Genomic DNA, 16,397 nt, shown 5'->3' on the forward strand with positions numbered 1-16,397 from the left:
TGACTATTGTTCCCAGACTATTGTGCATGAGGCCAACAGCAGTCTGTAAATACAGCACTGAAAATGGGGACCCACACTGTACTCTTTCACAAAACTGGCAAACAGGCAGCCACAAAGCTTGGAGAATCATTCACAACTACACACATTAATAGAGTAAATAGGGTATAAAGTAACCATTTAACTTAGAGCACACCTAGAATAACCTTTGTAGACACGAAGTGCTCTGTTTCTATCCAGTGATAGCAGCATAATCCTCCGGTGGCCTGTCAAATTGGAAATCATCTAGAGCCCATTGTGAATACTTTCTAATTGTGTACACAATGAGCTTAGAGTGTGTCGATAGTGTAAAGGAATAAAGCGTGCAATTCTGAAATAATTTGCATTAGATACAGGAGGGGTTACACAGTAGCTTATACAACAAGACAGTGCTTAATACATAATGAACAAGCCACCAGCTGCTCCCATATAATTAATGGGAAGGCAGGAAGCTGACTTCTGTTAAAGCAGGGTGAGATTATACCCTAAGCGTACATTTACTCTCTATAGAACAAGATGTTATGATTACACAAACTGAGCACAAAATGCCTGCGTCTAAAGCTGAAACCTGAGAGAATACATTATTCAAAGCGCTTGTTTAAACCCTGGCTCTGGTGCTACTCTAATGATTTCTGACGCCAGTGTGTATTAAGGTGAGCAAAGTGTACTTGAAGAATACACAGTATATGCTCTGAGTTCCTGGTGTCAGCTATTATAAGTGGACAGTATAAGTGGCAGCTCTGTCATGCCCTGTGCCTTTTTTACGTAGTGTAAATAAAACTTATTTTTCAGTATTATGATCTACTTACATATCTTTTTTTTTGTTATTATTGGCATCAATGCATTTTTGAAAATATACATTTGTCAGAATTTGAAATGTCAGCTCTACAGGTGTTTTCTTCCAAATATATACAAAAAAAATACACTGAAAGATACAATGTAGATTACGTGTAAGGAATATACTTAATGTATGTGACGCTTTGGCTAAAAAAAAGAAATACCTGAAGGAAACGGACTGTTCATTTTTAAAGCACACCCTTATCTGTTATAATACTGTGCAGTGTATGCACTGCAACTCTTCTCGCCCTCAGGAAAGAAAGAAGTTCTTCCTTTCCATAGGATTCATTGGTGGTTAGAAGTGCTGTCTGCTTGTCAAGTTCTGCAGCAGGTATTTCCTCCCCAGCCTTCAATGCCCTGATCAACAGAAGGCGCTGGGTTAGTTTAATTACATGTCAGGTCTTGTCACCCTCCTTGCTAGGAGAACCATTGTAAAGACTAAGTGTATGCAATTGAGCTGATGTGTTCCAAACTAGAACTGGAATTAGCAGTTGGGTGCATCATTTTGATTGTCTGTATAAAATTACATCAGATCATTCTTCTTCTTCTTCTTCTTCTTCTTCTTCTTCTTCTTCTTCTTCTTCTTCTTCTTCTTCTTCTTCTTCTTCTTCTTCTTCTTCTTCTTCTTCTTCTTCTTCTTCTTCTTCTTCTTCTTCTTCTTCTTCTTCTTCTTCTTCTTCTCTATATTATTGTCTATATGTAATGTCTAGTCTTATTAATTTCCACAAAAGCAGAATACATGTGAATACAGTGATGAATGTACCCCGCTGTAAATGCTTTCCATAACCCTGTCTCTATCCTGTCAGGGGCAAGTTGAGTTCAGATCTTTTTAAACACTTTAATGTACTAAGGTACATTAACGTATACTTATACAACCAACTTTGGAAAATAGATTTACAGTAAGCAAACATATCCACATCTAACTTAATGGCACTAACGTTTTATGTGGGAAGATAAATATGTGGTGTGTCTGTAGTAGCAAAGACAATAAAATAAAAATGAATGGGTTTGTCAAGTCTCGGGGTAACAGGACTATGGATAAAAATGAATGGGTTTGTCAAGTCTCGGGGTAACAGGACTATGGATAAAAATGAATGGGTTTGTCAAGTCTCGGGGTAACAGGACTATGGATAAAAATGAATGGGTTTGTCAAGTCTTGGGGTAACAGGACTATGGATAAAAATGAATGGGTTTGTCAAGTCTTGGGGTAACAGGACTATGGATAAAAATGAATGGGTTTGTCAAGTCTTGGGGTAACAGGACTATGGATAAAAATGAATGACTTTGTCAAGTCTTGGGGTAACAGGACTATTGAGAAAAATGAATGGGTTTGTCAAGTCTTGGGGTAACAGGACTAATGTAAGGCTTTACAACTAAACCTTTTACATGATCAGCACTTACGCATTTTCCACTGAAAAGCCCAGTGCAGTTTGAATGATGCTGTTCACCTTTCACACATCACAGCTTGATGCATGGTTGAAAAGACATAGCTGGAGCTTACAGGTGAAATAGAATCCCATTAAGAGCTGAGATTAAGTAATGGGTCACTGATTGGTCCCTGGAGTAATCTACATCCATGGATTACATGTCAGAATTGAAAAGTTGCCCTTTTAATCATGTGCGACCCCCAATGTGAAGTTGTTAAGCACAATTTCAAACAAAGCTTTTCGAACCTATTTTCCCTAGTTTCGATTGCCTGAGGGAGAAAAAAAGGTGTTGAGTTAGGGCAGAATCCCATTTGTTTTTTCCCTGGTATCCAGCAGGGCTGCTACCTAGACACATTAATACCCAACATGGATCTACAGCTCATCCCACCAGATGTGACCTTTCTTCTACCCCTCTAAGATGATCAATATTTCAGAACCTAAATGCGTGCTCACTTAAAACTGGTTGCTTGTTGTTTTCAGTTTTATATGGGCACTGCTCACATTTACTCCAACCCTGTTCTGCATGTAATATTACTGGGTGACACTGTACATTACGTGTGTCTAATTACTGTGTATGTACACAATAGTTACTGAGTAAGTACTTATACATAATTACAATGTTATCATGCATAGTTACAATGTACTTCATGTGTAAATGTTTTTTGCATGATATAACCCTAACCCTAGCCCTAACTCTAATACAAACCCTCACCCTCATCCAAACCCTAATGCTAACCCTAACCCTAACCCTAAGTGATACAATTGTGTAAGTACATATTTACAAATGAACTACAGTGTAACTATGCATAATAACATTGTAATTATGTATAAGCACACATGCATTTACTAAGTAACTACTATGTAAATACACAGTAATTAGAGACACTCAATGGAAAATGTTACCTATTATTGAATCCAAAGAATAGGAAAACAATGTAATGCATGTATAGGCCTCAGGTGTGGCTTTTTGTAGGGCGTTTGGAGCCTTGGATCCATGTGACATATTAACACTGCTGACCACAGTAATAAGAATATACACTAATGTCCCTAAATCATTTTTTTAATGGTGTAGCAGTTATAATTTGACATATCAATCAACTACTCTGTAAAATAAATTTAAAAATGATTAAATTAAATTGCACATGTTTGTCAGAACCAGATGAGTAGTAGCATTTCCCATTGCGGTGACACACGCTATTATTACACATATACAGAGCTATGTATGAACACGCTTTCATTTTATCACACAATTTACACTTCCATTAAACTCTTGGCCAGAATCCAAGGATCTGGTTTCTCCAAACACTATTCCATGCACAACCATTTGTCAATAGGCAGCCTTCAAACTAAATGTACAATATGGATGTGTATTACTCTGTACAATGCAGAGGAACAAGGCCACCACATTGGCTCCAAAGCAATTACATACAGGACCTACCAGAACCAAAGGACAGTCTATCATATTAGTGCTGCTGTGCTTTTCTGGCTGCACTAACCAAGATGTCTCAGGATATAGTGCTATAAATTGCATGCCAGTCAGCTGCTAATTTCCAAAGCAAGATTCTGAAAAAAGAAAATTGAAGTCCCTGTATTTCACACAGTGCAGCATCTACTCCACATACTGTAGGAGCAACCCCCCAGGCTGAATCTCTCTCTCTCTCTCTCTCTCTCTCGCTCTCTCTCTCTCTCTCTCTCTCTCTCTCTCTCTCTCTCTCTCTCTCTCTCTCTCTCTCTCTTTCTCTCTCTCTATACTTTTTCGTTTAGAATTTCACCCCTGTTTATATATATATATATATATATATATATATATATATATATATATATATATATATATATATATATATATAGCACAAACAGGGGTGAAATTCTAAACGAAAAAGTGCAGGTACTCATATGCGCAGCCGGTACACAATACATTTATGGATACAAAATAAGCCTTAAAAAATAACTGATAAAATATAACCAATTCAAACATCAAATGTATCTATCTATTTATGTACCGTACTTCTTTTTTTTCTGAAGTAGTCCATGCTGTTCCTTTTTTTAGCTTAGAGACTCCAATGTTATATTGAAAACACTGCCAGCGCTAATATAGCGGTACTAACAAGAAGGGTGTTTTCCTAACACAATAACAACAATAATAATAATAATATGCTTTCATAGATGAAAAAGCCAATGTGATGTTGGCAGGCTTGCTGTTTATGATTTTATTCAAGTTGAGGCAACATTGTCATTTCTAAAGGTATTCATCCTGAGTTATTATAAGCCTACACAGTGGGCTCCCAATCACACAGCGAATGGTAAGTATTCCTCTCTTATCTGTGAAGAGACCCATTTGTTCATTACTGAATAATGTGTTTTGTGCTTTATAGAACAGGGTTACTGCCCATGAGCCGTTCAAGCAGATGAGATCTACTATATTTGCTTTTCCATTTTCTGCAGTATCAGTGAGACTCAGATTAAAATCCATGGCTCATTAAACAAGGAGGGAGGTGTGCAGATTTGCAGAGAAATATTACAGACTTGTCAGGATTGCTTTGTGCCAAAGTGGAGACTTATCTATAAAACCTGCACACAATTACTTTTTAATGATTTCACACTGGCTCATTAAGAGAGCAACCACCACAGAGATGTTTAAGAGTAATCTTGCATAATGTACAACAGATCCAACCAGAGAGCAGATTGGTGGACTATTAAATGTTTGCTTGGTTTTGTATTTGAACATGGACTAATCTGAAAGGCCTAATGACAGTTTCTGCAAGGCAACCTGGTGTTTAAATGTACTTTTTAAATGATATGATATTGATGCATGCAAACACTAAAGAATCATGAGTATTCTTGTCAAAACAAAACTTCCAGATGATACCCCCCAGCCCACTCAAGTAATTGGGATCTTGTACAAGGAGCAAATACAGCTGAAACCTTTACAAGCCTTAATAAAGAAAAAAAAAAAAACAGAAAGGTATCGAGGATCTATTTTCAGAAGTTAAAAGAAAAGTGGCACTCTTTATTCTAGTGAAAGCTTACAGATTCCAAAGCACCAGCTGTGCCTATACATTATCAGTGTATAAAGCTGACAGCTCTGTAAAAGTTTCCTCTTCACTAGCAATGTCATGCAGTTGTACATGAACGTTATCCATTTTCTTTCATTTTAAAAGGTTTTTATCAGACGCAATAGTCACTTTTCTTGAAAAAGCACTGACATATACAAGTACTCTGAAACAGTACAAGCAAGTCTAAATAAATAACAAACTATTTGTTCTCAGACAACACGTATCAAATAATTATGATTGAGAATCATTACACAGGTGTAATTTGTAAAGAACTGAAATGCATTTGATTTGCGCTCTATATCATTATGGAAACACATATGTGCAAGAGCTGAATTGATTTTGGTGAAAACATGTTGCTACAGTATATCCCTGTGGACACAACAATCAGCTCAAAAAATATTTTTTTTTATCTTCATCAATTGTACGCAATCAGTTTGATCTAACAGGGCATATGTAAAGATTAAGGAAAAAACTGAAGCTGTTGTCCCAGTTCTATAAAACAAAACATGAGCACTAACCAGAATCAATTAGTCTCAAAGACAAATGGCTGCCATTAGGAGAGGTGTCCTTCATCTAAATATATTGAAAAGACTAAATAAAACCTTAGTTGTTGGGGTCAACTGTGCATTCATTGGAGCCCGATTATTGAGAAAATGCAATTTTATTGTAGGCTACGACTGTGCGTCGATGATCTTTCTGCTATATTGAAGTCTATGGTATGATGTAAATTCAGGGTACTTCATGTTCATGTTTTGAAATCACCATAGCTTCTAAATGTTCCTGGAATCAAACTGAAGTGCATTGAAATGTCTGCGATATACCTTTCAGGTTTAGTGTTTGAAAAGGGCATAAAATACTGGAATAAATCAGTTCTGTTTTCGACTAGAGCGAGATCATAGCACGTTAACTGCAAGTGGTTTCAGAGGCTTTGTGATTAATTGAATATGATACATTTCAATATACACTTTATTTCTGAACAGCTGAAACACTGTGTGACTATGATATCACAGTGGAGATATTTTACACTATGTAAATCATGTAACACCAACCAATTAGGCGGACATAGTTATTACTATAGCAGTACTTCCTGCATTGGTTCTGGTTTTACTGCCTGCCCCCATGGCCTCCAGGAAGCAGGAAGTTGCAGCCCCATGAATTTGACAGAAGGTCCCTGCCAATCATCAACCTCCATCATTGCTAAAGTTTATTATTGAACAGAGAAGATTAGTTCAGAGATTGGAGATCACCAACATTTTCATACACTGTGATGTATGGGCTCTGTGCGCTGCTATTGCTGGTAGTGTCATGTGAGCTATTCAATGTGTTGATGTGTAAATAAATCCTGTTCACCTGCAGGGGGCGTAGCAACTTCAACCTCCGTCTCAATATCCTGCCTGTCACTCAGCAGTGAATGCACGCACCCACATGGCAGGCGGCTACTCTGTCACAAGCACAAACACCCTGTACCTTTTTAAACACAGGATTAACGGGAGATCCCTAACAAAAGCTAAATCTCAAAACAATCATTGTGTGAATATAGTAACTGTTACAGCTGTGTATAGCGGTTTTTAAAACAGGATTCATTGATCCGAATTTTTACATATTCACCCTTACTCTGGTCCCACCGCAGTTGGATATGCAACAGATTACAGTACTAATAAAAGTAGAAATGACCATTTGATCAATGGACAATCTCTCTTCAAAACCATTGTCTCTGAGGGTACAATGCTTTATTTCTGTTGGAATAATATGTGTATTGTATATTGACAGTCAGTGGAAGTTCACATTTTGAAACAATTTAGATTTATATACACACATTTGCAGGTAAAGGTAAAGAATATATCAACGTAATATATGTAGCATGCATGGGGGAAGGCAGCAGCAGGACTGGTAGGTGACGTAATCAAATACAAAGAGATGAGCCCGATAGACAGCTCTTCTGTACAACGGTGTTGGCGCTATGCTTTAGTGCGAGAGGTCCCGGGTTTGTGCCCGTCCTCCGTCTGTGTGTGGATTGCCTCGCCCTCCGAACCGCAGCTGCTACAATATATACATTTTGGTAACACAAAATTGCAATATACGGTACTATAGCTATTGTACAGTTTCTAAAATATGATAATATAATACAAGCAGGCTAGATTTCGGTCAATAGGAAGCAGTAACCTCCAAGATTGACATTTGTATTAGATTCTGCACTATGACAAGTGTAAGGTACTGCACACAGGAAATAAAAATGTACATTATAACTATCATATGGAAGATACTGAAATTGGAGAAGGAATCTATGAAAAAGGCCTAGAAGTTTTTGTTGACTCAGAAATGTCTTCATCTAGACAATGTGGGGAAGCTATAAAAAAAGGCCAACAAGATGCTCGGATACATTATGAAAAGTGTTGAATTTAAATCAAGGGAAGCAATCTTAAACTGTACAATGCACTAGTAAGACCTCATCTTGAATATTGTGTGCAGTTCTGGTCACCTCACTATAAAAAAGATATTGCTGCTCTAGAAAGAGTGCAAAGAAGAGCGACCAGAATTATTCCGGGCTTAAAAGGCATGTCATATGCAGACAGGCTAAAAGAATTGAATCTGTTCAGTCTTGAACAAAGAAGACTACGTGGCGACCTAATTCAAGCATTCAAAATTCTAAAAGGTATTGACAGTGTCGACCCAAGGGACTTTTTCAGCCTGAAAAAAGAAACAAGGACCAGGGGTCACAAATGGAGATTAGACAAAGGGGCATTCAGAACAGAAAATAGGAGTCACTTTTTTACATAGAGAATTGTGAGGGTCTGGAATCAACTCCCCAGTAATGTTGTTGAAGCTGCCACCCTGGGATCCTTCAAGAAGCTGCTTGATGAGATTTTGGGATCAATAAGCTACTAACAACCATACGAGCAAGATGGGCCGAATGGCCTCCTCTCGTTTGTAAACTTTCTTATGTTCTTATGTTCTTATATTCATATTCTTTAGATGACCGTAAACTCATTGCAAAGATAAACCTGTCACTCTGATCTTTTGATAGGAATTATGGCAGCCAATCAAAAATCACTGTTATATCTGCAGAATACATATACACTTCTTCTTCTTCTTCTTCTTCTTCTTCTTCTTCTTCTTCTTCTTCTTCTTCTTCTTCTTCTTCTTCTTACTTTCTCTTCTTTCTTCTTACTCTTCTCTTCTTCTTTCTTTTCTTCTTCTTCTTCACTCAATCCTTCTTCTTCGTTCTATTTTTCTCTTCTTCATCTTCTTTCTTCTTTCGTCTTCTTCTTTCTTCTCTTTTCTCTTCTTTCTTCTTCTTCTTCTTCTTCTTCTTCTTCTGCAATAAGCAGACATCGTTTTGCTGGAATCAATTCAGTTGCCTAACATTATTTTTCTTAGACCTCTGCACCGCGTAACACAAAATACTGTTTGGTAATCATTAATTAATATTACTGTATATAGGACCTCAGTCACAGCGAGTACAATACAGTATTTCTCTCCTTAAAGCAAACTGTGTGGAGTTTTGTTGTATTGAACGCCTCCCCTCCCGAATACTAAGAAGATATAGTAAAATAATAAAGGCAACTGCGTTTCAAAAGTAGGAGCTGTAAACGGCAGAGACAATACAAAAAAAATGTGCATGTCGCTGACCTGCCTTAACTTTTCAGCTAAGTACATAATGACACATACTGTAGCCTTTTATCCTTCTTTATGTTGTTAGCTAACACCCTCTAGCGCCGAGTCTCCTGTATAGAACACTCTCCCTCTTGCGTTGCCCTAGCAGGTTCTGCTTGGGATGCCACTGCTATTACAGCACGGGCAGGTTTTAACATCAAATCTGTTTTTCTTTGAAGCAGAGGCTGCCCTACTGTTCCGCGTGTAAATGTGCGATTGGAATTGGAAACCGCGAATATACTGTCAGACAGTGTAGCGTAGGCTTTTGTGAATGTGTTTATTTATTTTTCTTTTTATGACAATCTGAAACACTGGATTAGAAAAGAGCAACACGATAACACACTGTACTGTACCAATACTGGGAGCGTGCAGCTCGTATGGAAGGAAGTTGCACCACGCAGTGGTCTACCACTGTTCCCAAATGATACAGTAGAAGCGAGCAACATTTGGATAAATTAGGTTGGTCATTTGCAAGTTTTAACTGAAACGCTTTTTTTAAAAGACGTTTTCTATTGCACATAAACTACAGCGCGTCCTACTGATCAGCTACTGTGCTGTCAGTGTGTTCTCGTGGAGAGCTAGTGAGTAGGCGGGGATGCAACAATCTGTGTTCTGATTTCAAAGGGATTGAGAACATTTTGAAGGAGGTTCTGGTGGTGGTTTTTTTTTTTTTGTTTTTGTTTTTTTTTTTTTTTTGTACTGTTGATGGCCGGTGGATTTTTGGGAACCTCTGTGGATGTTTTGGAAATGGGGTTTGGAGTTCAATCCTGTGTGGTCTTCCTGCTTCTCAGGGCTCTCTTCACCACCTCTAGCCACACAAACCAAGGTAAGTCAGTACCGCAGCTAAGCAGAATACAATGGCAGATAAACTTCTGTAAAATCTGATTCTTCAGATTTATAAAATCATCTTGAGTATAATTATGTTATTCACCCATGTGATTTAAATAATGTGTTCCGTTATAATACTTATTAATGCAGGCACGGGTAAACTGCGCACGTATCGGGTAACTTCTGAATTCTCGATTCACTCCGTGGACCAGAAGGGCTATCAATTATATATGTGTTTTTACCATTTTACAATCGGTGTTAATATTTCTAACTTGTTAAAAACAAATAAATACATACATAAATAATAAAAAAATAAAAAAATGATAATAATAAAAAAAAAAATAATAAAAAAAAAAAAAAAAAAAAAAAAACATTTCAAAAGAAAATGTTATGCTTGATCGAAATACTTTTATTACTGTTCTTTAGGCTATGGTAGGGTTAAAACATTGTACCGGCTTGAATTGTAGCTTCAGATTTTAATTTATTATTATTATTATTATTATTATTATTATTATTATTATTATTATTATTATTATTATTATTATTATGATTGAACATTCCTGTAATACACTGTGTGGTTTTGACAGTTTCGATTCCTTTTAACTTTGCCCTCTCATTACAAGTCCCAATGTGCGACTGGCGATTTTGCGCTTGGAAAGAGCATGATCTATCCCTATACGAACACAAGTATAACTATGTTGTTTAACAATGCATTCCACTGCTGGATAAGGCATTGACAGAAAGCATCTCTTCAGTGGTGAACTTGTTCCAGGTTGTCGTGGTGTTGTGGAATTAAAGATGCAGAGTGCATCATGCAGCCATAGTTAGCTTTGTGGTTAATAGTTCATGTTTATGTAAAATGATTTTGTCAACAGCCTGCTGTAAATCCCTTCAATACATTAGTAATGTACTCCTAAATTGCAATTACAGTTAACGTGTATAATCTTAATGAGATATAACAGAAAATATAACAAGATTTAGCCTAATAACAACACAATTTAGCATAATAATAATAATAATAATAATAATAATAATAATAATAATAATAATAATAATAATAATAATAGTAAACAAGGCAACGATTGCGGAATAACTAAATACTGATGTTTTTTGGCACATAGACTTTATTTGCAATTACAGTTTTACAAAATAAAATAATGTTGGGCTGATACAATTTGTCTTACTTGTGATGTTGTACTTGTTTTTTCTCCTTTTCATCAAGTGTTGAGAATAAATGTTGACTGGTCTAAACCCCAAATGCATTGTGTTTAGATATCTTAATTCAGTTTCTTGTAGTGTTGCTCAATATATCAAATTATAGTTCAATGGACACTGATACTACTAGAGCTATGCTGTAATGCTGTGTGCGTAATTGAATAGAACAGGAAAGACACAATGCAAGGTAACTAGTAGATATAGTAGACCGACAGACACAAGTATTGGCACCCTACACTTAATATAAGAAAATTTAAGAAAACATTAAATACAAGCATTTAATGAAACATCTTTAGAAAAAACTAAAGCACTTAAGCAAGTTCAAATATTTGTTTATGACAAAAGTATTTGCACCATTACATTAAAAGTCTATAAAAAAATATAATAGAACTAATTAAAACATATATTAATTGATTGAAAACCATTACACAGGAAGTAAGCTCCAGTATAAAGTCAAGAACTGAACAAAGGACACAGAACACAGAAGAGTTGGATCTCACTGCAAATCCCTTTTAAAGAAAATTCATAAAACAATCCATATTAAACAATTCAAGAAGTGTGAACAAGAATCTGAAATATTCTTAAACAAGACTCTCAAGTCCGGTGAGTCTAAAATAGAATTTTTCTTCAAAAAACAGACCATAGTCTGTTTGGAGAAAAAAGGGAAAGCCTTCAATGAAGAAAACCTCTTACATACAGTTAACATGGAGGTGGTTCAATCATGATCTGGGGGTGTTAGCAGTTCAGGGACTAGAAATATTAATTTGATCTTCAATCAAATTAATGCAGCCATGTATCAAAATATTTGACAAAGTACAATGATACAATCTGTTCGTAGGCTGATTGACAGACAGTTTATCTTCTATCGTGACAATGGAATTCTTGAAGAAAACAAAGATAAAAGTTCTGAAATGGCCTTCACAATCACCAGATCTCAATCCAACAGAAATGTTTTGGACAGATCTGAAGGAATCATGCAAGAGAGAATGCACCCTTATTTCACTAAAAAGATGTAACATACTGGTTAAGAATTATTATAAACATCTGAAAGCTGTAATAAAAGCAAACGGACAATACTAAATCAGGGGGCCAATACTTTTGTCATGAAAAAATATTTGAAATTGCTTATGTTCTTTTTTTTAAATAAAGATTGTTTGTTAAATTACCAACAATTGTGTATTTTAGTCTATGTCATTTAATTAGTGGCTAGTGTTCATTAAATGCTTGTATATGGCATCTTTTCCTGATAGTATAGTAAATATGGACTGAAGAGGAGGGCCATAGTGGAAAATAATTGTCCTGAGGGAAGACTATTGATACCGAAGGGGGCTATAATGCTTGAAGCCGCAGGTTGAGGGCATTGCACCCTGGAGGGACATTCAATTTTCCACTATGAGCTGAGTCTGCACTATATATTTAATATATTAATCAATCAAGAAAATAATTGAGGCAAGGTTGGATAGTAAATATGACTTCATATATTTTGTTAAACATAGCTGATACAGCATACGGAAATAAATACACAAATAACATAAATAAACAACAATATTTTTGAAGTTCATACCGCATAGCTATCAAAGTCTTTTTGGCGTACAGCTGTCCGTCTGGCTTGCTGACTGCTGCGTAATGCAGTTTAGATCCCCGCAGTCATATTTGTTTACATCGTCGAGTTGAATTTGATTGAATTTCAGAAAGTCAGAAAACAGAGCTCGTGATGTCCTAATCACCATTTTAGTGCTTGGAGCATCTTTCTCTTGTAGTATGTTTTGTAATTAATTTTTTGGTAAGTCACAGAATCGCTGTTCAGCAGTTTTTTCACATTCAGCCATTTTCTCTTGATGAAAGGATGTCAGGGTAATAGTTCAATCTATTTTTTGCTCCTATGATGAGGTTTTAACCAATCACAGTCCAGAATTTCCTCAGAACAGCTAAACTTTATGGGACAAGATGCACAGTAACAAATTCTGGAGGATTTAAAAAAAAAAAAACATATTATAAATACACTCTAAAAGTAAAATGCACACTGTATGGACCACCTGCTGTAATGGAATGTCCTGTGAACAACACACAACAGAATTTTACAAAAATGGAAGCTTGATTACAGATCAGATAAGGGGATGCTTGGCCTCCCCAGTAAGCTAATTGGTCTGCAGTGGCACAGCAGTTTGCTTTATTTAGTTAGTGTTGTTCTGATAAGGTATTGCATACTGGGTTCTCCTTGAATGTCTGGTTTTTGGATTTGCACCTTGTAGTCACAAAGAGTTAACTGAGAGAAGCTGTGAAGCAAATCTTGCTGTAGTTCTTTTCTTTTTTTCGCAATAGTTAGCGATAGGAGTTAGGAGATGGTGCTCCCTGCCTACATAACTCTCTACTGTGCGGCCCAGCATAGACCGCTAAAGACAAAAGAGATTCTTTTTACCTCGTACTATAGTTTCGAATTTTAATCCGCCAACCAGAATACTCCATTGCAGGGCAGTACCAGTAAATGACTGCAGAACACTCAGATATAATGCCTAGCTTTAAACAGAAGCAAGATAAAACAGTAACACTTTACATTAAGGGTCTCTAATTACTGTGTATTTACATAATAGTTACTTAGTACATACATGTGTACTGACACATAATTACTCAATTAGTTATATGCACAGTTGTAATGTACTTAAAGTGCACATCTTGTTGCACGATGTATGTAAGTGCACAATTGTATCAGGAAAGTGTTAGGGTTAGGTTTAGAGTGAGGATTAGGGGTTTAGGTTTAGAGTTAGGTTCAAGGTTTGGGTTATATCATGCAACAAAATATACAGATTAAGTACATTGTAATGATGCATAATAACATTATAATTATGTGTAAGTACAGATGTATTTACTAAGTACAGTTACCCTGCGCTACACCACCCCCCTTTAAAATGCCACCCTCGCATACCGCCAGCTATTCTCTCTGAAGAAATGTCACCAATATAAAAACAGTGCTATTTGTACCCATTATATAACCACCTCACTGTCCGCCACCCGCCAACTTCCCCAGCCAAGCAAATGTAAATATAAGCATTGTAGTTTCCTTCATTATAGTGCCAGCGAAATAATCATTGGCAATCAAAACAACAAAGTTATGCAGTAAACCTTTGACTCGCTTTCCTAATCCGTTGTTAACTAAACGTTCATCCCAATGTGATCAACACTCCCGCTCCCAAAGCAAAACAGAAAGTACAGCATGACGAGTCAACCCTACATTTAACACCAGAGCAAAAGAAACAAATCTGCAGGTATGAATCTGAAAATAAGAAAGCAAGACAGCAAGACATTGCAAATGTTTTCTCGCCTAAGTGAGGCATATACTGTTAATCAAGTGACAATTAGAGACATATTAATGAATAAAAACAAATGGCTTGATTGATGGAATGGGTCGTAAAAGTGGTGAATGAAAAAGAACTCTGTGTGATATGTGAGATATATATATATATATATATATATATATATATATATATATATATATATATATATATATATATATATATATATATATATATATATATATATATATAAAACAAAACATCAGCTCTTGAGGCTCTATTTCTCTACTGCTCTATAAACCAGTACATTATATATACAATCTTTAACTTGACTGCTATTTGGCATCCTTTGTTTTGTAGTTAATTCACTGGGGTAAAGTAAGTCCTACACAATTTATTTTTTACTCCTGGGAAATTTTTCTATTTTAATGTGTTACATATTGTAAGGTCTTGCTGTAAAATAAAGCACACACACACAAGGGCCACACCACACCCCATGCCCTTGCTGCTATGCTGTCTCTGTCTGCGTACAGAGCAATATATGGCTTTTATTACTTTTTGAAAAACAAATGAATATTTAAATTATGAGTGAATATCCGAGCATGAAAATCCTGTGTTTATTAGTTAATATTGACAGTGAAGCGCTACTACAATGTGAGGCAGGAAGGGCCCTCTTTACTTTAGACACTAAGGCACAGTGCAGGTCTATCCTTTGTCAGTGCCTGATGGAACCTTTTTAGCCCTCCCCAACCATTCTGCAGGTATTAATAAATGAACCCGCCTACCGCTAATCGTCACTGATGGACAGGATTCCAGCCAAATCACTGCCCGCCGCCCCCACGCTTACTACACATGCTCAGCCCAGTGACATGAAAACAACCCAATATGGGATCTATAGCCTCTTTACTTGTATTCTCATTTATGAAACACATACACGCCTATCTACACATTGTAACTCCCTGCAATGTTCCAACGTTTGTTCCCTGTAGTGCCAGGAAATCTCTTTGCCCATTGAAAAACATGTCATCAAAACTGAAAAGTAAAGGATTGGAGTGTATAGAAATACAGGCTATAGGTCGTTTTAAAACCTTTTGTGTTCCACTTTCTAGGGATGGGTTTAAAAACTACTGTACTCTATTGCTACAGTACAGTAGGTTATCATTTAAATGTTTGTATTGTTTTCAGTGTTTAACCTAAACTTTATTTTGTAGCCTGCAGTTATGGAGTGGCTCCACACTCAAAGTGCCCAGTCGTGTTAGCGGTTTCCATCCTTCTTCAGGATAGTTATTATTGACTTGCGATTGGTGTTCTACTAAACTACTACTACCTGAGCATTAATCTGCAATGCAGCAGCCATTACCTGCTAGATAGTTCACCATGGCAACAGTTAGGTATTCCGAGCTGAGGCAAGTCTGCTTCAAATGTTAAAAATCCAGTTCCAGGATTCTAAAAACTCAATAGCTTTAGAGGGCCTTTAGCGTAGGGTATTGACTCTGCCTCTACCAGGAACCTGCTGTCTGAGACAACCAATGAGGCTTATAGAAATTAATTAATTAAGCATCACTGGGAAACATGACACACATTACTACACTAAATTATTACTAAATGTTTGGTTTCCAGATGGTAAAGAGTGCTTGTACAACTATAATCTAGTGAAATTCAATCATGGGTATTGTACAAAAAAGTACCCCTTTTTACCAATTATTTCACAAATCTGCCACCACCACAGTGACAAAGGCTCATGTCTCAGAAACCATTTGAAGTAGTTACTTCAGATTTGCAGGGTTATATAACCCTTGCACACTCAATGTGTTGTTGTGCCTAATATGGCTAGCATAATGAGGTCATTTAAGTTTTTAAACGTCTAATCTTTGGTGCATAGCAGCATCCTTCGATGTTCTCAGTTCTGTTGTTTGTGTTGTCCAGTAAAATTCACTGTCATATTATTTCAAACTCTGGACAGAGAGAGTGGTACAGAATGTTTTCATGTATTCATTTTATTTCTTGTTTACAAACCATTCGATCTGATAAGCTTCACCATTACATTGAGCCAATTT

At 36.4% G+C, this 16,397-nt stretch overlaps 1 protein-coding gene across 1 annotated transcript in view; it reads left to right on the top strand.

The window, feature by feature from the left end:
- Positions 1–9,712: 9,712 nt before the first annotated feature.
- Positions 9,713–16,397, top strand: part of LOC121321110 (ephrin type-A receptor 6-like) — a 115,977-nt gene continuing 109,292 nt past the window's right edge. Inside the window, exon 1 of the mRNA XM_041260013.1 lies at positions 9,713–9,833. Coding sequence (XP_041115947.1) covers positions 9,713–9,833 — 121 coding nt within the window. The remainder of the gene's footprint in view (positions 9,834–16,397) is intronic.

The sequence above is a fragment of the Polyodon spathula genome, chromosome 9 (assembly GCF_017654505.1).
Source record: "Polyodon spathula isolate WHYD16114869_AA chromosome 9, ASM1765450v1, whole genome shotgun sequence".
In the NCBI taxonomy this organism is placed as follows: Eukaryota; Metazoa; Chordata; class Actinopteri; order Acipenseriformes; family Polyodontidae; genus Polyodon; species Polyodon spathula.